The sequence below is a fragment of the Agrilus planipennis genome, unplaced genomic scaffold, assembly GCF_000699045.2.
Source record: "Agrilus planipennis isolate EAB-ADULT unplaced genomic scaffold, Apla_2.0 scaffold228, whole genome shotgun sequence".
NCBI lineage: Eukaryota > Metazoa > Arthropoda > Insecta > Coleoptera > Buprestidae > Agrilus > Agrilus planipennis.
Genome location: NW_020439016.1, coordinates 62,412 through 88,140, shown reverse-complemented (window position 1 = coordinate 88,140; position 25,729 = coordinate 62,412). Strand labels below are relative to the sequence as shown.

Below are 25,729 nucleotides of genomic sequence, written 5' to 3'. Positions count from 1 at the left end.
AACTGGAATACGGAGCCACTTGCGGGGCCCCATGATATTGTGGGCCCAATGGACAGTGCTTCGTTTGTGTTACCTTAGATCTAACTATCAAAAAGGCTAAAACTAAATGACGCAAAATTTGTCTTTGTCATAGTTAATAAATACAAAAAAGAAGAAAATGGTGAATACTGAATTAAGTAGAAGGTTTATTGCTATTTTATGTTAACTAATTTGACTGATAGTTTCAAGTAGATCTGATGTGAATTGATTCTTTTTGGGCCGAAAAAAATCCTTCTATGCCAAGATCTACAGGTTAACATGTACATTCTACGATGTTTATCGTATTGATACTGTCTTTATTGTATTTCTTTTAAACGAATTCTTGCTTTACTCAAATGTGCCTGAAGGATTCTGTATTTAACTGAATGCATTCCTTAACTTATTTTTAATTAAACTTAGAAATTATTTTATTGATCACAATGATCATATCAACACACAATAGCTTCTTCTTATGAAAAAAACACTTGTGTTTTAATAGGTTTCTTGAGGTGATTTTAGTCTTAAAGGAGATTAATGAATTATTTAGATATGTGTTTTCCTACATTGATTTGGACTACATAGCCCAAACAGGTAGGATTTTTAAAGAGGGCATATATTTATTAACATGTAAAACCTATAGCAATAAAATTCTCTTAATTTTAACGTTAACATTTAAGAAGGAATAGTACTTACAAAATTAAATCTGTTAATTTAGTTTTCTTTTTTATTCTTAATTTAAGTAAAACCTAAGATTTATCTCTTCCTGTCTACCTATAAAATCGTCGATTTGTTGAAGGCTGAGTCTAACTTCTGAAAAAACCACAATGTGGTAAATTAATTTGTTAGATACACTAAACAAACATAAGGTATCATCAGTCCTAAAATTGGTTGGACACGTACCTCCACTCTTTCCTATCTTGGCCTAATCTTCGCATTTCCCTAAAACTAGAACAACCCACATCCTTAACTGTTTATGAACAGTAATCTAATCTAGGTCTACCTCTACCAGTCTTAACTTCTATTTCTGCTTCCAATATATCTCTAAGTTGCCCTTCATACCTGACTATAGGTGTCTACCATCAAGAAAAATTAACAAACCATTATTACTTCCTTCTTTTGATTTTAATTGTTTGGTGGGAATCGATTGCGCCACTCTCAAAATTCACAATTGTAGTATTTTTTAGGAATCTTTTTGAACTCTATTTTTTTATAGATGTATGGGCCCTTTTGCCAAAATATATATAACGTGAGTATTTTACAAATGTAATGTGTTGAAGAAATCAACTCATATTTCTTGAAATAATTTCTACAACTTCAGCAAAAAAAAAGAATAATAATAATAACAGCAGTTATTAGAAGTTTTCCGCTTTTCGTATCTTTTTCTTTAACAAGCTGTCCACTTGAATCGAGTGTATTCTTTAAGCGCTGAATTTAGAAGTCGGGTGAATTTCTTGATTCTGCCAATCAAAGATAGAAACTGCGCACCAGCCAATAGTTTGCTGGTGGTATGTTATAAAGAGGACTTCGAGCACCTCATTCATCTGAGATGGTGTAGAACACCCTGTGCGAAAAAAGTAACGTTCTACTTCTGATAGTGAAAATTCAACATGAGCGGTTCGGGAAAATCGTTGATCGGATTGTGGTTGTACCGCACGGGACGTGAATGGACCATCAAGGAGGACTTTTCGATGACCAACTTTGCTGCTCAGGTCGAAAACTTTCTTTACTTATTTAATTTTCACAAAATTTTCGCTACATTTCTACCAAAACGCTATAAGCTATAGCTTAAAGGTTTACTTTTATAGAAAATCCATTAAGCGTTCTACATTTAATATCTTTTTTACGATCTTCCAGCATTTTATGTATGTCTAAAATTTAAACCATTTAACTTTTAACCCTTTATTAAAACCCTTTGTTAAAAATTAAATTCATATTGAGCGTGTATCTGTACTTTTTCACAGAACATTTTTATCCTGTAGGTTCTTATTTTAAATTGTCAAAATATATTTTCGTTTCAATTCGACTAAAGTAAACTCTTTTAAAAAACACATGACGAAATTTATGGTGATTACAACCTAAAACGTTCGCATAATAAACTGTATTTTTGGAACATCTAAGAAGGCCTTACATTTATTGCTCATTTGTTTTAAACACAGCTAAAAGTTATTGGAAGGGTCTTACGTTAAAAAGCTTTTAGCATCTATTGATGTACACGATCAATTTCTGCATTAAAATCGCCAAGTTTTTATAATCTTATATATTAACATTATCAAATCACTAAAGTAAATCTTTATAGCATAAGTTATGTTGTCAGTGGTTTAGCCATTAGAATATAATTAAATTAATTTTAAGTAATATTTAATTATATCTATAAGAATATAGTAGGTAAATGACGAAAATGGTGAAGGCGCCGAACACATTTTCATACATATACGTGTAATACTTTTATTATGTCATAATTTATTTATAAAAAAGGTAACGTTTCGTATATAGTAGGTAATTAATGCTAGGCTTGCATTTCAATATTGATTTTAATTTACTATGACTATTTTTTTTTTTAATTGGGTAGTGTATCTATCCCAGTATTTGTTAAATTGTGTGTTACAGTCGAAGGCCGACGAAAAACAAGAACCAGAACGAATATCCATTGTATTTACTCTTCGAAATCAAGTGGGCAGTTTAGTAAAAGCTTTGCAAGCTTTTCAAGATCTCGGGATCAATTTACATCACATTGAGTCGCGCCCGTCAGAACAGAGTAACACTTTAAGCGATATTCTTGTTGATGTCGAATGTGAACCGAAACGTATGGAACAACTATACGCCCTGCTAAAAAGGGAAGCAACAACCATGGTGATAGGAACGTTTGGACCAAGTGGTAGTCAGGAAAGTGATTTTCCACCACCGACTCCTCTTTCTGCCACAGCGAGCTTTGGTAACGCCACATTTCGAACGCTTCTAACCTTTTCTTTTCCGCCGCACCCTCATACACCTTTAAAGACCTTTTTAGAATTTCTAAATTAACCGTGATGCATAAAAGTGACTTTTTTTTATTGAAAGCGACTCGACCCTACGCTATCCTCTGCTTTATATCCCTACTACTCCTTCCGTCCTGACTTATCTGACTTCCTAGATACCTAAAATCAGCCACTTCTTCTAATCTTTCGTCTCCTATCTTTACATTCGCTTTTTCCCTACTTTTTCTTCCCTTGCATACCAGTATTTTTGTTTTACTTTTATTTATATTCAAACAATATTATTTTGTCAAAACCGCTTCCATTTTATTTAAAGTTATCCCTATATTTTCCTTGCTAGATGCTAATACTGCTATATCATCTGCAAATCTAAGCATACTAAAATTTTTCCCCTGGATATCTATCCCTACAATTGTACTGTCTCTAATGATGTTGATCGCGTCCACTTCACAAACAAATAATACAAATTAATGAAATGAAATTATAAGCCAATTTTAATAATTCCATTAAAAAAGTCGACTGTGTGCGAAAATGTTTTTGAAATTCAGGAAAACCTAGAGGTTCATAGAATTTTGGAACCTGGCATTCCTATTCGATACAAATCTCTATTTGATTGCAGATTTTGAGGAAATGCCCTGGTTCCCAAGAAAAATATCGGAACTAGATAAAGCTCAAAATGTGCTTATGTACGGTTCAGAACTTGACGCAGATCATCCTGGATTTAAGGATCCGATTTATAGAAAACGAAGAGAACAATTTTACCAAATTGCCATGAATTATAAACAGTAACACATTTTCGCATTGTTTAAAGATCTTAATTAGATTTAGATATTTTTTTATTTCAGTGGACAACCTATACCAAAAGTTCAGTATACACAAGAAGAAACAAAAACATGGTAAGTAGGTACAAAGAAACATTGAATAAAACTTCTCGTTGTCTATATTATCTTCATTGTATTGTTTTGAAAATGATCTAATTCCACAGCATTACTTGTATGATAGAAGTGTGATTTTTAACCATCTAAATGACCACGGTCCCACTAATATTTTTTTTAATTAAACTTTGAAGATTTATATTATTATAAAGTCAGTTTTGGCTAAAGGAATTTTCATAAGTATCCATTTTTGTTGCTAATAATTAACTTCAACAAATTTTAATTTTGAATTTTTTGAAAATATTTATATGAAAACCTATGCTTCTAATCGCCCTGAATTAAAATAAAAGGTTTTCAATACAGATATTTTTGAAGGTGGGAGGCATTTGTATGACATAATAAAAATCATATATTAGAAAAGAAAACACTAAATTTGAATTGATTTATAGTTTATAAAATAATCGAATGATCATGTACAACCTGACTATAAGAATTTTTTCGATGTTCGTATTCATAATATTTCTGGATCATTTGAAATGTCTCATTCAATCAGATTCTCCAGATTTTGTGGAATGTCATCTTCATTTTCAGGCATTTCAATAATCTCGGTAGATTTGCAATAGAATTTTCGACTATCTATCATACTGATATCCATAAAATACGTTTTAAATCTCCCTCACTAGTAATGAAGACGTATTGTAACAACTCGTTTCCAAAATGAAATTTATCAAAATGGTTGATGTCCCCTAGTGGTCATCATAGATGTTAGTACGTAAATTCCTCAAACCAAAATTGATCTTACATTAATATAAATCTGCCCTCAATCAAAAGTTTTGGTGGGACTTACAGTCATTCAGATGGTCAGAAGTTACACTGGATCATCGATTGATTCCATATTTTGAACACTCGCCTAGCCATAGTTGCTTACCTCTGCTTGATATCCGGAGCGTTTTTTTGAGTGACCATTTCCAACTCTTTCTATCATTCTTTTGTTTACCATTCTAAAGTTTTAGTTTAGTAATAGAAGATAAAACTCTACTGTCCTATTTTGTATTTTGTCTTCCTCTTATACAACAGTTTCCCTGTACTCAGCTTTTTGAGCACAAGCCTTAAAATAGCGCATTATTCGGTATAGGTCAGCTGTTTATAAAGAGCTCCGACAACTTTACGAGAAACATGCCTGCAAGGAGTATTTGGAGAACTGGCCCCTTTTGGAAAAATACTGCGGATACAGAGAGGATAATATTCCTCAGCTGGAGGATATTAATAAATTTCTGAAAAGAAAGACAGGCTTTCAGCTAAGACCTGTCGCAGGTTATCTAAGTCCAAGAGACTTTTTGTCGGGCCTCGCATTTCGAGTTTTTCATTGCACACAGTACATTCGACATTCGTCTGATCCCTTCTACACCCCTGAGCCGTAAGTGTGTCCATTTTAGCTTCTCGTTCTTTTTCTAGAATTCAGCAGTCCGCACCACAAATTAAGAAAGACAGCTCAAAATGTTTTCTTTAAATTTTTCAATTTTAGAGATTGTTGCCATGAATTGCTTGGTCACATGCCCCTTTTGGCCAATCCAAGTTTCGCTCAATTTTCGCAGGAACTCGGTCTCGCGTGTTTAGGAGCCAATGACGAAGAAGTGGACAAATTAGCTACGGTATTTGCCTATGAAACACTGTAATCAAAAACAGCAGTTGTTCAAAATTCCTTTTTCGTTAGCTCTACTTCTTCACTGTTGAGTTCGGAATGTGCAGACAAAATGGAGAAATCAAAGTTTACGGAGCGGGTCTTTTGAGTTCAATTGCAGAACTGAAGCATGCCATCAACAGCCCAGAAAAGATACAAAGATTTGATCCTGATGTAACATGCAAAGCGGAATGTATCATCACTTCTTTCCAAAATGGCTATTGGTACACTGATTCGTTTGAAGAAGCCAAAGAGAAGATGAGGTAATGACAGTGCCGGAGTTATACAACTTTTAAGCTTTTTTTTGTTTATTTTAACCTCGAGGAGGGGAAATCTTCTAAAGACACCCCCTAAGGGGGCTAGTGTTGGATTCACTCCTGGTGGGAGCGCCTACCAACTAAAAACCCTCGTCGAGGTGGTAGATCAACCTGGTGGTTATGACTACCGGGAGAAGATGGGAGAAGTTTAGGGAAGGGGTGATAGAAAAAGAGGTGAGAGAGGGAGGTTGGAGAGATGAACCGTGAAGAGGGTGACCCAACACTAAAGGGAAGGATGGGCATGCACTCGCGCTAAAAGCGAAGTAAAATTTTAAGTAAAAGCTACATCACTTTATACTGCCGCTTCCACCTTCGTATCCATATACCTTAATCACTCTTGTTAGAATTTTACAAATTTAAATGGGTAGGATAGGTAGGTATTGAAAAATAAAATAAATGAATGAATTAGTCTTAAAATGAGAGTGTAAAATGAAACAAGAATTACAAGTTTTATGTAAGTAACTTTTTATTGGCGAATTTATTGTGTTCATTTCTTTTTATCTATCATTAGAACACTGAGAGGTGGATCTAAGGTAACTCTAAGGAGGCACTGTGTCGGGTCTCCGATTCATGGGGCCCTCTAACTGGCCTTGAGATCCAGTTACGTATTCATTGTAAAACATGAAAAAAATTGCGGAGTAGTTTGCAATTCTGTAGTTTGACTTTTATTTTTTCATGAAGAGGGACCCCAAAAAAAGTATGCAGGCTGCAGGCGGATGCCCGAAGACTATCATTGGGTTCAATTCAATTTAAATTTGTTCGATATAAAAACGCTGCAAGGTGTTGTAATATGACATGTGTTTTGACGAAAATGCGTTTTTGCGAAATCTAAGGAAATGATTCATAATTTTAGATCCTTTTTAAATAATTTTGGATTTTGGACGCGCATAATTTCAATCGTTACAGTGGTTCACGACAATCTGAAATTGTTTGATGCAAATACACTGAAAATGACTCATAATTTCAGTTCCTTCTTAACGAATTTTCAAATTTGGACGTGCGAAATTTTGCTCTTTACAATACTTCAACCAGATTCGTAACTATTAAAACCTGATGCAAGCGATACACTTTGAGTTGGATATCCGACCTATGGGCCACCCCAAGTGTCCCCGAATTCCAATTAAGTATTCAATTCTTATAAAAGTTTGACTACTTTTCTTTTTTTTAAAAAATCGCCCCAAATGTCCAGAATTCGACACTAAGAGGAGTCCAGGAGTTATTAAGTTATTATTGACATAAAGATGGCCTTTTAAACAAGGAGAGCTCCTTTGTCCAGAATAATTTGTGTCAGGAATACAAAACGCCATACAGGGATGCTTATATCTAAGTTCGGATAGATGTAACACAAGAATTATTGGTTCCTCAAAAAAGTTATTAAGTCTTGTTAGTGGAAACGTGACAGTGAAAACGTCTGCATTCCTGAATATAATTGACCTCTCATAAATTTTTGGAATAATATTTCATGAAAAACTAAACTTTTTCTGTGACTCTAAAATCTACCATCCCTACTCAGCTACTCATATGCATCATTGGACACTGGGTAATGCAACAATTTACTGTGACAATCTTTTAAGGGGTGGAACTCTCAATAAATTGCTTCTTTATTAATTTAAAGAATTGGTTTATTTGAAAATTAATTTAAATTCCGCCATTATATTTGCTGAAGAGAAGGACGAAGATTTACAGAACATTAATGGAGTTAAATAAAAAATGTTTAATAATAAGTTAATAAAAATAGAAAAAGGAGACTGTGGTAAATAATAATTAATTAAAAATTGAAAAGAAGACTCGCCCCTATTTACCATTACCATTACCATTTTNAAAAAGTTTTTGTGGTAATTAGGGGTGAGTCTTCTTTTTAATTTTTTAATTAATTAATAAGTTAATACTTCGCTGAACTTTTTTATTTTATTAATCAACTGATAAAGTACCTAACAGAGGTAAGAACTTATTGAAATGTCATTGCATTTTAACTTTTCGTTTTGTAGAAAATACGCAGAAGAAATCCAAAGACCATTTGGAATAAGATACAACCCTTATACTCAGAGTGTCGAAGTCTTGAGCAATGCCCAGAAAATTACAGCATTGGCTTCGGAATTACGGGGAGATCTTTGTATTGTTAACAGTGCTCTGAAGAAAATAAGTGCAAGGAACCCAAAAGTTGATGTTGCTTCAATTGCTAAGCTTTTACATACTGATCTTGATCTCGAAATAAAGAAAGAGGACGAAACCACCCCCGAGAACGATCTAAATTCTCATTAAAGTATTACCAAAATTTCTGTATAGGATATAAACAATCATTCATCATAGATATACATATGTTACCTTATTAGAAAGGGCTAAATTGTTAAATAATTGTGGATACACTTCAAATTTTAAATAAATATGAAAGCATTACCCTAATGCTGTTTTATTGCCGAAATAAATATAACAATGAGGCAATTTGTTCTTGATAAAACACAATTTAAACTTTAACTGAATGCGATATTTAAAAAATTAAATTGCATGAAGTCAAAATTTATAAACGCAAAAATTAATTAACTTTCTAAAGGAAACCGCCAAATTGCTTTTTTGTACTTAAAATAAGCAGTAATAGAAGAGAACAAAGCTGAATAAATATATTTTCAAAAGCTAAACAACCCCCAAAAAAATAACTTTAATATTATTTAATTGGAAGCATAATTTTCCGAAATTTAAACCTGTAGGCATTTACTGTAAATAATGGTTGTTTATTTACAATATTATTTGTAAATATCTATGTTTGTTTAGATTTCCAAAAGATTCCTCAATCTTCTGATAAACGTCTCTTATTTTACACATCGGAAAATTACTATTTTAAAATCCTTTGATTTTCCCTCACAATTATGGTACTAATACGAACTTGTGCATTTTATTGGTAACAGTTGGTATCTAAACCATTACTTAAACAAAAAAGTAATAGAAGAGATAGTTGCAGTAAGCCGTGTACGCCAGGGCAAAACCACAAACAGTCACATTCGCATTCCGTTCTACAACGTGATAAGTGTTGTTGAGTGTTCTATCAATTTATTAAACAGAAAACGTGGTTTTAAGTGAATGACAAATTTGTCTTTATTTTCGTAGTCAATTCTTTTAATAAATTACAATAGTAAAGTAATAATGAGTGTTGGCAATTGTTTTACTCATGTTTGGTTGATTTCAAAAACGTCCAAACAAAATGTAAACAAACGAAATTTTTAAATAGCCAAGTTTGTCGTTCATTTTTGGCTTGTCCTTATTTACATTCTCGAGCAGCTGTGCGCGTTTAAAAGTACCTTTTTAAGTGCTTTTGACATGATTTACTTAAACTATTTTTCGTTATCGGAACGGGGATACTATTCCTGGTCACTTTCTAGAAGTTTCAAAGTGGATAAACATTGTATCAAAGAAGTAAGTTTGTATATTTAAATAAGTTATTGTTTGTGAACATTAATTCTCTGTATAGGTACTTTTTATATAAAATTTAAACATTAACTCAACTGATACTCAACATAATTCCTTTATGGTACCTATTGGATTGTTTCCATGATATTGAAATTAATTTTCTTACCAAAATAATAATCATGATTATTTAATCTTACTACTAAATTAGTAACGCGTTGAGTTTATATCGACGTGCCGAAAACTTTACAAATAATTTCTGACTTGTTAAATATGCAAAACGTCGGCTGTTAATATATTTATCGTAAAAAGGACTCAAAAATAAATTCCTCACGTTTAAGTATAATTTTAAGGTCTAAAGTAACCATTCTTAAGGTACCAATTTGGTAAATGGTACCGGAGTGTGAGTAGAATATTATATTATTTAAGAAAACCCATATCCGTTGATTTTTAGAAAGCATTATAGGCATATATTTTCATCTTTGAATAACAAATAGTAACTACTTACATTATTAAATTATCAACAACTAAATCAATCGAAAACTTAATAGCAATAGAGACGACTACCGTATACATAAAATTCGACTAATTCTCATTAATCCCATTTTTAAATTAAACTGAGAAATCGAAACAGTACATTGTAAATATTCTTCAGAAAATTTACAATTTTTTTTGTGTAGTTTTCCTCAACTCCTGAAAATCCTACCTGTTGGGTGGTTACCTATACACAATTGCCCTTTTTCAACTCTATGTAATACCATAGAAGTAATTACCTAACGTTACCTAACCTAATATTTTTCCCTGAAAAAGTAACCTTAAAAAGCAACATATGTGCTCTGTATTTATAAAAGTATGCAATTTTTGAATATAAAAAGATATAGTAAATCTGCAATAACATTTACATTTGCCGAATTAAAAAAGCTTGAAGAAACAGAACATTCATGTGTGGAAAAAGAGACTCGAAGATTACATTTAACCTTGTTGCCTTTTCATTTATCAAATATTTCCAGCTCTATTAGTGAAATATTGTCTTCAAATGTAACTAAATATAATAAGGAGTAAGTGTTTCATAAATTCTGTTATTTTTGTGGATCTCACATTGCATTTTAGTTTAGATGGGATTTTGTTGGGTTATAAAAATGTTAAAATCTTGGATAGTACTCCTGCCATACATAATGATAACTGTTTGGTTCACGTGACAGTAGATGCTGAGTTTTATTTATTTAAACCATGTGAAGGGAAAACGCTTGTTGGGCTTGTGAATCAAATCAGTGATGATCATATAGGTTGCTTGGTTCATAAAGCATTCAATGTCGTAGTTCCTAAGGAGCAAAATGGGAATTTGGTGAGAAAAAACCAACATATCTTGGTTCAAGTTAGTTACACCAATTTGGAAGCAAAACTACCGTACATAAAAGCAGATTTAATGTGAGTAGTAACAGTGGTACATCCACATTATTTTGCATTGTAATCATAAAATATTTTAGCTCCATTATCTCTGACACTGATAGTGGGATAAGTACAAGTGAAGAAAATCATTTTGATACATCAATTTCTGAAAATATACCAGAAGTGTTCATTAAAAAGAACAAATCACCTAAAAATGCAAAACATGAAGTGTATAAAGAAGAAAGTGAAACTACCTCAGGAATGCATTTAATTAATGTCACAACTATTGCTGAAAGTACATTGAAGCAGAAAAAAAACAAGAAACAAAAGCGGGATCAACATCCTGAAGAAGATCGAGATAATTATGAAAACCTTTCAAAAAAGAAGAAAACAATTGCAGAGGATGATGACAGTTGTAGGATGTTAGATTCATACCTCAATGATCACCTTCAAGAGAAAAATAATCTTGAATTACCTTTACAAAAAAAGAAAAAGAAGAAGAAATCTAAATCATCTGAATGTGAAAACAGGGAAGAGTTTCTTCCTAATACGCTTAACGAAAAAGATAACTATAGCAATAATGATGATACTAATATCACGTTCAGTATTAAAAAATCAAAGAAAAAGAGGTCTAAAGAATATAAGGAGGAGAATCAAGATATGATCAATGAAGACCCAGAATTATTAGCATTTGCTCCAGAAAAAAAATATAAAAAGCATAAGAAAAAGAAATTCTTAAATGAGGATGATGATAATCATTCTTCCAAGTCATTAGAAGTCAGTGAAAAAAATTCATTCTTGTTTGACAAGGAAGATGATCCTGAAACTGAAGAAATGTTGAGCAAACAACACATTGTAGAAGATAAATCTCCAAAATTTAAAATATTGCAAAATATTATCATTAATAGACCTGACCAAGAATTAAAACTGAAGGAATACCACTTAGCAAATTCAAGTAAAAATAAGCATAGTAACATAGCAAAAGATATTGATGTTTCTTCTGAAGACACCAGAAACCCAAAGAAAAAAAAGAAACATAAAAATGACAAAAAAGATGATTTGGAATGTTACAACCTCGATGTTATTGACAATGGGGACTTAAAACAAGTGCTGTTGAATCATGACTCCAATAAAAATGATTTTATAGAAAACAAACATAAACCGAAAAATAATAGTCTCGATAAATATTTTAACAAATCAAATGAAAATATGTTAAATTTAATTGAAGATTTAAGACCTAAGTCACATGAAGGTGCTTTGGATGACACAGAATATCTAGATAATATAAGAAAACCTAAAAAATCAAAGAAACATAATTCAAGCATGTTAATTGCTACCACTTTAGGTGATTTAGACAAATCGGAAGATAATACATCATTTGATTTAATCGAAGAGTTGAAAAACACAAAAATAGAAACCCTTAAAAGTACTCTAGAAGACGCAACGTGTTCTAAAAAAAATAAAAAACCTAAAAAAACTAAAAAAGATAATATTGATCAGGATTTAAATGAGCTAAAAGATGATACATTCAATATAATCGAAGATTTAAAACAAAGATTATGTGAAAAAGCTTTAGGAGCTTCAAAGGATTCACTTAAATCAAAAAAGCATAAAAAATCTAAACAGGACTTGATGCATGATTCACAAAGTCCTGTAGAAAATGTGAAAATCTTAGATAAGAAAAGTAAACACAAGGAATCAAAAGACACAGGAAGTGAAAATTCAATCACATCAAATGATAGCACCATTCATTTAATTGAGGATTTGAAGCGTAGAGTAATAGAAAATACTTTAGAAATAAACAAAAAAAGTAAACACAAAAAGCTACAAAAATTAGATGAAAGTACCATAATTCAAATTGAAGACATGAAAAGTAAAGCTATTGAAAATGTATTAAAAGAATCTAGCAGCAAAGAAGATAATTCCGTAGAAACTGTAAATATCAATGTTGAATCGAAGAATAAAAAAGTCAAAAAGGCAAAAAAACATGATAAAAACACTGAACTTAAATTCAATTTAAATGAACCAGAAATTGACGATATTAAGCACACAGCCCTAGCCCAAGCACTTTCAAAAATTTCAGGTCCATCTGAAATAAAAACCCAGAAGAAAAAGAAAAAGAAACACAGAGAAGACTTGGATATTAACGAATTAAAATCTCAGACTTTGCAGAAAATTTTAGGAAACTTAAATGATGATGAAATAAGTAGTCGTTCAAAAAAGAAAAAGAAAAAGAAGGAGAAAAATGATATTGACATTGATGAAATAAAACAAATGGCAATGAATAAACTATTGCATAAAGATATAAACAAAGAAGGAAACGATAGTTCTGGAGAAGAAACAGAACAATTAAGGCAGCATAGAAAGAATACTAAAGAAAAAGAAAAATCTTTACAGAATTTAATTTTGGAGCACAGGTTTGGTGATGATGAATCAAAGCATAAAGTTAAAAAGAAAAAAAAGGAAAAGAATTAGATAACTTTATTTAAAATGACCGTTTATACGATTTTAACAGTTGTTTTATATATAAATAATTTTTGGGGAAAAATTGTCTTTTATTTCTTTTAATTAATTTATTGTAGATTTAGTACTTACCTATACAAATACCCAATTAAAATTATTTTTTTTTTCTATTTATTATTTCGCAATGAGTATGTTTCGTGTGTATTCGATTTTGGTGCAAGTTATTTTATCTAACAATAAAAAAGAAGTATTGCACCATGGCCAAGCCCCTTCAAATACAATTCATTCCCTTTCCTTTACAATAAGTACTGAGAAAACTACCGTAAATTTGGACGTTTATGTGTTTATGATTGTTTATGGATAGATTTGCATTTAAATCTGAAATATACTCAGGAAAAATAAAAAACAGTTAATTTTTATTTATTTACAAAACGTATGTCTGGAATACAAAAATAAATAAATTTAAGTTAAATCTACATTGCACCTATACGACCTTTTTTAAAAATAATTCTTTTATTTATTTGTACTTTTAAAATAGGTGTTTTCCTTTTGGCATAAGTAATATAAAATAACAATTTTCTAGAAAACAAAAGTGTTATGGAGAATTGATCATTGGGATTATTAGACATTAAATTTTTCACAAATTACATTCATAGTCCATTTAATTTTTTTTTTCTTATATGTACACACTGTTCTTGCATTTCTCTAAACGTTACTGAAAAAGCAATTGCGTTAGTTAACAGTATCATATTATTGAAGAGTAAATTTAAATTTTATTAATTTATTTGAAGTAATGCAAAGAAAGTTTGTACATATCACGTATTTTTTTCTGCTCCCATCCTACTTGCTAGTACAATGTATAATTAAAACAATTAGACGTATACATTTAGTACTAGCTAAACACATATGTGTTATATGGGAATACGTATACAGAGAACATATTACACTTTTTTAGCAACATCCATCTTCAGTATTAAGATTTTATAATTAATATCACACAGTATAATAACAGTAACAATAATCTCATTTCATTAATAATATTGACTATTATTATTTATCAAATTACTGGAATTCTTTGCCATGTAAAGCACATACATTATACATTCTAACCACCCTGTATATAAACGATTGGAAACATTAAAACATCAATGCGTCTTTCTAATATGTTTATATTATATTAGGAAAAAAGGACAATTTCCGAGAAAACGTAGGAAATAATTAATTTCATTAGAAATTTTGTAGTACTTTATATAAAAAATACTTTCCTATTTTTTTTCTAACTACCTTTAAGAATAAAATATCATTACAGTGTCACAGTAAATTCATTTTCGTATGAAAATATGGCACGATTTGACTGAATATTTGTCATGAATGTTAATTATGCAATGTCGTAATTCCATACACATCTAAATAACAAAAATAGACTATTGGTAACTAAGCACCTTTAGGGTAAAGGCCATGGTAGACCAGAAAAGTCTACAGGACCTCCAAGTCCTGCATCCGCCTCTAATAAACTCATTATAACCGCCATTGCGGCCTCGTCGTTCCCGTCAGTCGGTGGTCCGTTACCCGGGGATTCCCTAACCGCGTCTTCCATCATTTCGATTATTTCTTCATCGGCACCGCTCCCTAGAACTTAACAGTATTAACGGTTTTCATAAAACTGTGCATGAGAATATATTTATGATGTATTCACTGCCTAAAAAATTATTTTAAAAAAATCCAGCATAAGTAATTGACAATATAAATAATTGTATTCTGATACATTCCTGCAGTTATATTTTTTATAAAGAAAAATCAAGCAATTTTGTAATGCATTTGCAAAAATTGTATTAATTCATTTTAATCAAATCTGAAACCTAAATTGGACCTCTGTATCTCGAACGTGGCATTGTTTTACATATTTTACAATTCGATAATTTGAAACTTATTACGTCTATAGTTCGAAGAAAACTAAGTTATAGATTTTAAGGATTTGCCGACAATGTAAGTACACCATTGTTTCTTAGAAAACAATTTAGGAATATACTTAAGGAATTTATTCTAGTCAAAATCCTCCCTAAGTCGAAAACTCTGTAAGTCCAATTTTTTGGCGTCACCCTTGATGTTCGAGCATTAGAGGTTCTGCTGTAATAGCTTTATCTTTCACTTTCTATCCCAATAGATTTGAGCTCTGACTTAAGAGATATTATAATTATTTGAGTTTGGTTTTCAGAAAGATAACAGTACGACAAAAATATTATGTTAGGCAAATTAATATTTCCGTCACAAAAGGGAATGACGAACACCAGCACAATGTCAATGACTGATCTTATTAAGTTTTAAATACGAAACAGATAAGCTGAATTGTTATAATCCTGCTTAATGAATAACGCGTATATTTTTCTTGATGCAGCCGGTGTTTATTCCAAAAACAAATTCCTTATAACATTGTTTCTTACCTGGGTCGTTTGAGACATTGGACAAAGGAAAGTTGTTCCTAACGTTGCTAAACGAGGACGTGTTTCTAGCGAATTCGGGAATGATATCGTTTAGCCTTTGTTGATCGTTAAGAAAATTCGTGGAGATATTGGACTATAATTAAAATATTTGAAAATAAACTCGTCAGTTTTAAAATGTAGGGGATAATTATTAAAATCTTACATTTGTATTAGATAGACTAAGAGATGATTCAGGATCGGGACTGCTATCGGACGATGATTCACCCTGTCGTCTTTGTGAGTCTATCACTTGATCCGCGATTTGCCTTCCTATTTTACTTACTTCCACGTGAGTGTTGATAATTCTTTGAATTTCACGACCGTTACCTGCTGTTAAAATATGAAATTTACTGGAATTGGGGTAAATCAAGTTAATTTTCACATGCAATGGGAGACATTATTCTCAATAACAGACAGGAAGTTGGATTGGTTAGTCATTTAGCAAAATAGGAAGTCCAAAAAATCCGCACTTGTCTCAAAATTAAGAAATTAGATATAGCTTAAATTAAATCCTGGGGGAAATCCAGAAGATCATGATTGTATCAAAGGGAGAAGAATTGTTTTTCTTTTTGTAGAAGTTACTTAACTTCGTGTTCAGTTAAGTATGGTGGAAGTTCCGGGAAAATTTAGTTTAAGTACATTTTATTTCTTATTCAATTTGATATAATTCAGTGTTAATTAGTTATCTAAATAGATACATAGCCACTTCTGTATAGTAAAAATAAGTGCTGTCGTACTTACTTTGGNATGTCGGTACTCATGTCTCTCATTTATACCGACAATTTCAATATTCGATTTTCGATTTTTGTCGTGGCGTTATGTCGGTACTCATGTCTCTCATTTATACCGACAATTTCAATATTCGATTTTCGATTTTTGTCGTGGCGTTATGTCGGTACTCAATTTAGTTTAAGTACATTTTATTTCTTATTCAATTTGATATAATTCAGTGTTAATTAGTTATCTAAATAGATACATAGCCACTTCTGTATAGTAAAAATAAGTGCTGTCGTACTTACTTTGGAAAAAGTCGTAGTCTTGTACTTTATCGGTTGGTTCAGCAGAACTTTCCACAGTATCCAAATCAGTCCTGAAAAGAAAAGAAAAACTAACGCTAATGAATAATCAGAATAATAGCACAAAAGACACTTACAATATTAAATTATTCTTAGCTATAAGGTACTCGGTTTCTTTGGTCCATGGATTCTTAAACGATTTCCATTCGCTTTGTAGTCTTACAAACCCCCCGTCTTTCGTCCTAAACCTATAAATGTTTGTTGTTATTCGATCGCTGTTCTGTAGGGCACACTTGTGGCACTCGGCTAAAGCGTGAATATCTTCGTGGTGGTAATACTCATACATACTCGTTCCAAGCAATTCTTGGGGAAGAAAACCCAAAACCAATGTTGCTCTACAAGCACGTATTCTTTGTTACAAATGTGCAAAAGTAAAATAAAAATATTGGTATGGAAAGGAAGAAAAAGTAGGGAAATAGCGAATGTAAAGATAGGAGACGAAAAATTAGAAGAAGTGATTGACTTAGATAAATAGGAAGTCAGATAATTCAAGACGGAAGGAGTAGTAAGGAAATAAAGTAGAGGATAGCGCAGGGTCGAGTCGCCTTCAATAAAAAGAAGTCGCTTCTATGCTCGCGAACGATTAATTTAGAAATTCCAAAAAGATTGTTAAAGGCGTATGTTTGGAGTGCGGTGCTGTACGGGTGTGAAACATGGACGGTGAGCGTGGCGGAAAAGAAAAAGTTAGAAGCGCTGGAAATGTTACAGGCGAAAAATGAGGATACCGTGGATAGAGAAGTCCAGAAATGAAGAGGTATTAGAAAAAATAGAAGAACAGTTGACTCTACGGAAATTAATAAAAAATAGACGAGATAGGTTGGTAGGACACCTTCTCAGACATGAAGGCCTAGTCAGAGACATATTAGAGGTAGAAACGGAAGTTAGGAGGGGTAGAGGTAGACCTAGATTAGATTACTGTTCGCAAATAGTTAAGGATGTAGGATGTTTTAGTTTTAGGGAAATGACTAAAAAGGTTAGCTCAGGATAGGAAAGAGTGGAGGTGCATGTCTAACCAGTCTGACGACCTTATGATAATGAGCATTTTTTTTATAATCTCGACTTGTCGAAAACTTGAGATTGTGATTCAGATTTTCCCTTTTTTGTCCTTTGATCGTTTTAAAAACTTATCTTTTGCTTTATTTTCTTTGATTTAAATAATAATAGTCGGTTAATTGTAAAGCTTATTCATACCTTTGGTCAACGAAGAGGAATTTTCCGTCCATAGTATGTCGTGAAATGAATTGAATTGGTACGGTTTTCGGTCTACCGTGGGCATTTGCCGCCACCAAAGATATGTGTGGCAGCACCCTGCCAACGGCTACTAAACAAGAAAGATTACACGTATCGTCACCCTCAGCTTCGTTTTCCTCCAAACCAATCTTCGCCGGTGCCCATGATTTCAAATAACCCGTGCATTGTATCACGTTATAACGTTTATCTATAAGAAACGTACAAAGATTTAAATAAAACCAGAAAAAACGAAAAACTACGTATATAATTCATTTAAACAATGTCTCATTGAAGATGACGTCTTGGGTATCTAATCGCGCTTTGGATCTTTAAACGAATTTCGCCAAACTCTATTTGATTTTTTTACATATCTACGTATAAATTAATAACGGTTAGGAGTGATTCTTAAATGTATATGTATAATATTATTTTAAGATACGTTAACAGTTTGTTTAATTATAAAAAAATTAGAAAAAGTACCCGAATTTTGTTTTTTTCTTCGATGGCATCCGGTTGTTGTGTCAGCTTCTTCCTTGACTTGAATTGAAGTTTTACATTTCATTCGACAAAAAAACGATCTGCGGGCACCGGGACACAATCGCGTAACTCCAGGAGGAACATCGGTCTTTAAGGGTAGCATAGCTAGGAAAGAAAATTAATAGTTAAATCATAATACATTATTATAGTAAACTAATAATTGAGCACCAAATATAATGGTTTCGTAAAATCCCAATACGCATTGATACTAATGCATATACATGTGTATATATTACAGTTAATATGTTACTGTTCGTTTCAAGAAGTTAGAGATATGCCCCTTCCCTTCATTAGGATGCGCCGTAGCATAGTTTCAAATTCAATCATATTTGTCTGCGGAGCTCATTTCCACACGGATCATCGAGCGAGAACTAGACAAAAGTGTACAGTACCATTTGCAAAATTATTTAAACTGCCTCGTTAAAATTTACGAATATGCTTTATTTAAAAGCATATTTAGCCAAAAATAATAACAAGTGAGTTAACTTAACGTTCTACACATCTATAAAACTTTTGCTTTGTTTTCTATTGTTAATTTATATACGTTTTTGTTTTCAGAAATTGCTAAACATTTTCGTCTAGTATTGTACAGTTCTAGCCAATCTTTTAAGACCGCCCATCGAGAGCTCTGCTCGTTCAAGCTTGTTCCAACTATTTCTGTTTTGCTCACGCCTGGTGTGTATTCTTTCTATCTTCACGCAGATTTCTTCAAGGTCACAATTCTAACAAATTGAAATGAACTGTAACTTCTAGTTAGTTAGTAAACTAACTGGATAGTATATAGATTGTCTAAATGTCTGGTTATGTTGATGGAAAATCATTTTTCAACAAAATGCATTCTTTTGCCCTTCGGAATAATTCTTACATGAATAATTATTTTGATGTACATGAATGAGATTTTAGCAAAGAATAATAATTTTCACTCCATTTTTTGCTAATATGTCAAGAAATCTTTAGTAATAATTAGTGGCAATTTTACAATATTAAACAATTAACATTAAGTACGAAATAGTTGACAACTTATAACATTTAACAGTTATAAATAAGGTGTGGGAATGTCATTTCTAATTCCTCTCGGTATTGAGAGCAAATAAATTACTTCGTTTTTTTTTTCTATTTTTTTCTAACTTTATAATATGTTAGTACCTACGTAAGTAATACCATAATACATCTGCGGTTCAAACACCACACCTTATCATAGAATGTGTGGGTAAATCTGAACTCATTTATTCACAAAAAAAGACATTTGTAATACGACTATTCTACTAGCCTTTCAAAATTTAGTTTGTTTAAAAATATCTAACTCAAATTCTACAATAATAACTGTTTTTATCGAATCGAAAGTACTGTTGTCGCACTTTACTGTGGTACAAATGCAATAAACCTAAAGGCATCCTTGTAGAAGGTGTTTGCTTTTGAGCAATAATATTCTTTGTAATTTTTTGTTTAAGGTGAATGTAAGTCATCCTCTAGTAAAAAGTGCTTACTGGCTAGCAGTTGCATTTCTAGTATTACGTATTTTCACTAGCCCATTTGACTATATCGAACGTTTAATTTTTATTACTTTTGTGCCACCTAAAGGCGCGTGTACTGTACTTATATGAGGTCTGTTCAAAAAGTATCGCGAATTTTGAATTTCCGCGGGTTACCTATATTCGATTTTCGATTTTTGTCGTCGCGTTATGTCGGTACTCATGTCTCTCATTTATACCGACAATTTCAATATTCGATTTTCGATTTTTGTCGTGGCGTTATGTCGGTACTCATGTCTCTCATTTATACCGACAATTTCAATATTCGATTTTCGATTTTTGTCGTGGCGTTATGTCGGTACTCATGTCTCTCATTTATACCGACAATTTCAATATTCGATTTTCGATTTTTGTCGTGGCGTTATGTCGGTACTCATGTCTCTCATTTATACCGACAATTTCAATATTCGATTTTCGATTTTTGTCGTGGCGTTATGTCGGTACTCATGTCTCTCATTTATACCGACAATTTCAATATTCGATTTTCGATTTTTGTCGTGGCGTTATGTCGGTACTCATGTCTCTCATTTATACCGACAATTTCAATATTCGATTTTCGATTTTTGTCGTGGCGTTATGTCGGTACTCATGTCTCTCATTTATACCGACAATTTCAATATTCGATTTTCGATTTTTGTCGTGGCGTTATGTCGGTACTCATGTCTCTCATTTATACCGACAATTTCAATATTCGATTTTCGATTTTTGTCGTGGCGTTATGTCGGTACTCATGTCTCTCATTTATACCGACAATTTCAATATTCGATTTTCGATTTTTGTCGTGGCGTTATGTCGGTACTCATGTCTCTCATTTATACCGACAATTTCAATATTCGATTTTCGATTTTTGTCGTGGCGTTATGTCGGTACTCATGTCTCTCATTTATACCGACAATTTCAATATTCGATTTTCGATTTTTGTCGTGGCGTTATGTCGGTACTCATGTCTCTCATTTATACCGACAATTTCAATATTCGATTTTCGATTTTTGTCGTGGCGTTATGTCGGTACTCATGTCTCTCATTTATACCGACAATTTCAATATTCGATTTTCGATTTTTGTCGTGGCGTTATGTCGGTACTCATGTCTCTCATTTATACCGACAATTTCAATATTCGATTTTCGATTTTTGTCGTGGCGTTATGTCGGTACTCATGTCTCTCATTTATACCGACAATTTCAATATTCGATTTTCGATTTTTGTCGTGGCGTTATGTCGGTACTCATGTCTCTCATTTATACCGACAATTTCAATATTCGATTTTCGATTTTTGTCGTGGCGTTATGTCGGTACTCATGTCTCTCATTTATACCGACAATTTCAATATTCGATTTTCGATTTTTGTCGTGGCGTTATGTCGGTACTCATGTCTCTCATTTATACCGACAATTTCAGTCATTTTTTTGACCAAAAATATAATTCCGCAGCCACCGTATTCCCCAGATCTGGCTCCCTATGGTTTTTCTTCTTCCCGAAATTGAAGGAGGAGCTGAACAGGATCACAAAGAATAATTTTTTGAAGTGCTTGGAGGATTTGAGAAAACGTTGACACAAGTGGATAATATTTGGTGTGGATTACTTTGAAGGGAACAAAATAGATATTCATGAACAAATAAATAATTTTTGAAAAAACAAAATCGCGATACTTTTTGAACAGACCTTGTATCAATATAAAATTACTTTTGGCATCTATCAGTCTTTCTCTTGGATTCAAGTCGGATGAGGACAACTGTTCCTTGACTTTGGCCACGTCCTTCGGATGAAGTATATCGAACCAGCTTTGACCTAAAAGATCCCCCTAAAATAACGTTAAATACAAAAATTCAAAACTACAATTTCAGCTGCGATTAGTTGACTTACCTGAGAATAATTTAACACTTTTGACACTGACTTAGATACGTAGAGGATTCTTCCTCTATCACAGCCTACAACAAATAGAAAACCATCCGCTACCTAAAATATGTATAAAATACCTAGTTGGGGGAAGAAGAATTTTTTATGAATAATTTCACGACTCTAGAGTTGATTTACCGACAAATGAAAAACATCAAAAAGGAAGAAAATATTTTCAACCCAGTCAGATAGTAAGACGGATATTTATAGCAACCTAATAATACACAAGGAATTTTTGACCCTTCTAGTTAAAAGAAAGTATGTAAGGACACGAATTGTAATATTCTAAATCACACAATAATGATTTCAGAAATTTATTATCCGTTAAATTTCACGTCAAAACGACTCTGATGTGAAAATATGACGCTCATAATGCTTGTATTCCTCCAAAAGACAAACGATTTAGAATAATAAAAGTATATTCCCGATTTGCCCTTTTAGTAGATAATTTATTATTTTATTATTTAAAATCATTTATCGGTAGATCAATTAGATATCCTTATGTGTAAAGTGTTTTTGTTTTTATCAACGATGAAAGTACCTGCAAAATTAAATGTTTAAGTTCTTGGTCCGATAGGAACGATGGTTTGTAATGTCCTTCCGTGTAGGAGTGGACAGCTCCCCGTATTGACTTTAAATGTTGAACTGCCATTCTTAAAACCGTCAATTTATCGAGCTTTCGAGACATTGCGTGACACATTGGAACCATCGAAGACAGTTCAGTAATATACGTATTCATCTTGTCTCTGCGTCGTTTTTCAATTTCACTGTGATTCTGTCTGAAGGAAAAGGAAATAAATAGATAATTTTTAATCCCTGTTTTTCAAAAAAGTTTTCATTCATCATCATAAGATCGTCAGTCCTAAGACTGGTTGGACACGCACCTCCACTCTTTCCTATCCTGAGCTAATCTTCGCATTTTCCTAAAACTAGAACAACCCATATCCTTAGCTATTTGCGAACCGTAATCTAATCTAGGTCTAGCTCTACCCCTCCTAACTTCCGTTTCTACCTTTAATATGTCTCCGACTAGACCTTCATGCCTGAGAAGGTGCCCAACCTATCTCGCCTATTTCTAATTGACTTCCATAGAGTCCTCTGTTCTCCTATTCTTTCTATTATCTCTTCATTTCTAACCTTCTCTATCCACGGTATCCTCATCATTCGCCGGTAACACCACATTTCGAACGCTTCTAACCTTTTCATTTCCGTCACGCCCACCGTCCATGTTTCGCACCCGTACAGCGCCGCGCTGCAAACATAATCTTTTTCGAATTTCTAAATTAACCATTCGCGAGCATAGAAGTGACTTCTTTTTATTGAATATATCCCTACTACTCCTTCCGTCTTGACTTATCTGACTTCCTAGATACCTAAAATCGGTTACTTCTTCTAATTTTTCGTCTCCTATCTTTATATTGTATTGTTGTAAGCGAAAATATAAACTTTCATATATTTTTGCATTCATTTCTAGAATTAATACGGATATAACATTCCGTAACAGTGACTAACATGCTTTCGCACTGTTTTTTTAGTCTTTCAAAAGTTATGATTTATTTTACATATTTCATTTAGTAAATCTAGTTTTTTAATAAACGAATTCAGTCACATTATCCTTATTATGTAATATACCGGTATGCAAATGTGAAACTATAAAGAAACCCGTTATACCTATATTTGCTATTGACCGCGAAATATATTTGACATAGAATTTAACAAAAATTTACAGTACTTTGTGTTTTTCCTGTAGATTGACTGCTGTTTTCCATAATCGCGTCCTACATTTATAGACTGGAAATTATATACTTTTTAACTAAAGTATTTACTATATCACTTATTTACTATTTTATTCATTGTTTTTTAATGTGGTGTGATAGAAAAGTTTAAAAATAAGGGGATAGGTATTGAGAAGAGTGAGAGAACAAAGGGTGATATGGAAATCAACAAGAAATACGCGAGATAGGTTAGCAGGACACCTTAGACATGAAGGCCTGCTAATACGTCTCTAATTAGAAGCAGAAATAGGAGTTAAGAAGGATGTGGGATGTTCTAGTCTAATGCAAAGATTAGCTCAGGATAGGAAAAAGTGGAAGTGCGTGTCCAACCAGTCTTAGGACTGACAACCTTATGCAGAGACGGCCTTAGTCATTGGAAGGTTCCGGGCGGGTAAATTTTTGCGAGGCCCTCCTCTTTGTGGAATTAATTTTAATGATGATACTTGAAAAATGCAAAAAGTGATTCATGAATAAGTTTGCAGTTTTAAAATTGTTTATCGAAAATAAAAAAAAAATGATGAGAGACAATGATAGCAAATTTGCGACTTCTTTTAAGACTATTAAGAAATTCAAATAAACATTAGTAGTACCTATGTACTATTACTACCTAATATTTTCTAATTAGATTGTTGCACGAGTGCGCGAGGCCCCTGCAAGAGCGAGGCCCCGGGCGGTTGCCCTGTTCGCCACCCCCAAAGGCCGCCCCTGACCTTATGATGATAATCATAGATAGCTCATGTTCTAATCAGAAATTGGTGTAGGTACATATTTGTATTGTAAATTTTGCATACTCCCGAACGTCCAACTCTAAAGTCCAAATTGCTGTTCAAACCTGCTAAACGTATTTTGGCCTTGTTTGGGATTTTATTAAAAAGGACTTCTAAAATTCGAAATCTCCGATGAATTCTCTTCTTAGGTCAACTTTCTCGAGTCATTGGACGAGAGTTTACGTAAGTAAGTTGACTTCAGCATTCAATCTTCAGGCCAGTTCTTTGACCATTGTTTACATTTAATTAATTATTGTCAGAAAGCATTATTTATTTGGCCGATTCGGTGGTATAATTAGAAACCACTGAATTTGAAATCGCTCTATCACTCTGCTCGTTTAAATAATACATGTAAAAGTGTGAAGATATCGCATAATCCACGCTCTGGAATCCTTTCGGGTCGATTCTTTATTTAAGGAAATTATTGGAATACATAATAATAATGAGATAATACAATTGGATTTGCAACGCGATCTGACGTAACTAGGAAGCCTTAGGTGGAGTTCAAGGTAAATAGCGTGTTATAGTAACCGTCAGCGTCATTGCCTCGATGTCGCGCTGCCGGCTTGCTGCGTAAAAGTTACCTTCTCTAGGACAAAGTGAAATGTCATGTATGCATATTATTATTATTATTATGCATTTAATTGCACTCACGCCTTCCAATCGCCTGTCTATATATGTTTTACCACTTTACAATAAATAAGCCGCGTGTTTCTGTTTGATTAGAAGGTTACTGACTTTTTCGTCATTATACTCGTATGTCCACTTACATGTGTTTAAGTCCATGTGTACGTGTAAGTCGTTAGCTTTATTAGATCACGACGCAAAGGTTTGAAATGCAGTGTTATGTAATAGTTTTGCCATTTGCTGCAGCACTTGATATTCATTATTAAATCGTGCTTGCGATTGTTATCGCGTTGTGCAGCACATGTTACAAACAAAACAAGAAGTGCAGATAATTCTGCAGTGTTGTTTTGAAACGCAATGATGAAACTGCATCTGCTTGGTGCAGGTCTTGAAGATGACCTTGCCAAACATGCAAAATACATACAGTGTAAACTCTATATAACGACACTTAAGGGACTGAACATTTTTCGGCGTTATAAAGAGTGGTCGTTAAATTTAACTGATAAATTATAATAATCTGCATTTACCAATATAGTACACATTTTGCACACGAACATTATTATTCATACATTGCGTATAGTCTGTTATCTTCGTCTGATGTTTTTTGCTGCTCCAATATTTTAATTGTATTTTGTTACGTATCTTACTCATATCTTGAGATACTGCTGGATCAATTTGATTATATAAAAAGTATT

The 25,729-nt window shown here is 32.6% G+C and overlaps 3 protein-coding genes across 12 annotated transcripts in view; 2 read left to right on the top strand and 1 right to left on the bottom strand.

The window, feature by feature from the left end:
- Positions 1–1,546: 1,546 nt before the first annotated feature.
- Positions 1,547–8,170, top strand: LOC108740743 (tryptophan 5-hydroxylase 1). Its single transcript, XM_018475192.1, has 8 exons — positions 1,547–1,727; positions 2,626–2,950; positions 3,610–3,775; positions 3,836–3,886; positions 5,001–5,282; positions 5,391–5,517; positions 5,580–5,809; positions 7,852–8,170. The coding sequence occupies exons 1-8, from the start codon at positions 1,626–1,628 to the stop codon at positions 8,123–8,125; spliced, it is 1,557 nt and encodes a 518-aa protein (XP_018330694.1). The 5' UTR covers positions 1,547–1,625; the 3' UTR covers positions 8,126–8,170.
- Positions 8,171–10,041: 1,871 nt separating this feature from the next.
- Positions 10,042–13,170, top strand: LOC108740723 (glutamic acid-rich protein). The gene is made up of 3 exons (XM_018475163.2): positions 10,042–10,320; positions 10,373–10,690; positions 10,750–13,170. Exons 1-3 carry the CDS (start codon positions 10,115–10,117, stop codon positions 13,124–13,126), a joined length of 2,901 nt encoding a protein of 966 aa, XP_018330665.2. The 5' UTR covers positions 10,042–10,114; the 3' UTR covers positions 13,127–13,170.
- Positions 13,171–13,622: 452 nt separating this feature from the next.
- Positions 13,623–25,729, bottom strand: part of LOC108740742 (protein cycle) — a 59,159-nt gene continuing 47,052 nt past the window's right edge. For 7 of the 10 annotated variants that reach the window (XM_025976223.1, XM_025976225.1, XM_025976221.1 and 4 more), the window contains 10 exons: positions 22,407–22,644; positions 21,833–21,925; positions 21,653–21,770; positions 18,381–18,542; positions 17,862–18,108; positions 16,748–17,005; positions 16,614–16,684; positions 15,758–15,924; positions 15,556–15,688; positions 13,623–14,749 (listed from right to left, as the gene is read on the bottom strand). In XM_025976223.1, the coding sequence (XP_025832008.1) occupies positions 14,559–14,749; positions 15,556–15,688; positions 15,758–15,924; positions 16,614–16,684; positions 16,748–17,005; positions 17,862–18,108; positions 18,381–18,542; positions 21,653–21,770; positions 21,833–21,925; positions 22,407–22,644 (1,678 nt within the window). In that variant the 3' untranslated portion in view covers positions 13,623–14,558. Of the gene's footprint in view, positions 14,750–15,555; positions 15,689–15,757; positions 15,925–16,613; positions 16,685–16,743; positions 17,006–17,861; positions 18,109–18,380; positions 18,543–21,652; positions 21,771–21,832; positions 21,926–22,406; positions 22,645–25,729 lie in introns of those variants that run through there. The other 3 variants (XM_025976219.1, XM_025976220.1, XM_025976227.1) reach the window with 3 other exon arrangements.

Coding starts and splice junctions, on each gene's coding strand:
- LOC108740743 (XM_018475192.1), top strand. CDS start 1,626: ATGAGCGGTTCGGGAAAATCGTTGATCGGATTGTGGTTGTACCGCACG. Junction 3,887..5,000: donor CAAGAAGAAACAAAAACATG/GTAAGTAGGTAC, acceptor TATTCGGTATAG/GTCAGCTGTTTATAAAGAGC. Junction 5,283..5,390: donor CCCTTCTACACCCCTGAGCC/GTAAGTGTGTCC, acceptor TTTCAATTTTAG/AGATTGTTGCCATGAATTGC.
- LOC108740723 (XM_018475163.2), top strand. CDS start 10,115: ATGCAATTTTTGAATATAAAAAGATATAGTAAATCTGCAATAACATTT. Junction 10,321..10,372: donor GTAACTAAATATAATAAGGA/GTAAGTGTTTCA, acceptor ATTGCATTTTAG/TTTAGATGGGATTTTGTTGG. Junction 10,691..10,749: donor TACATAAAAGCAGATTTAAT/GTGAGTAGTAAC, acceptor AAAATATTTTAG/CTCCATTATCTCTGACACTG.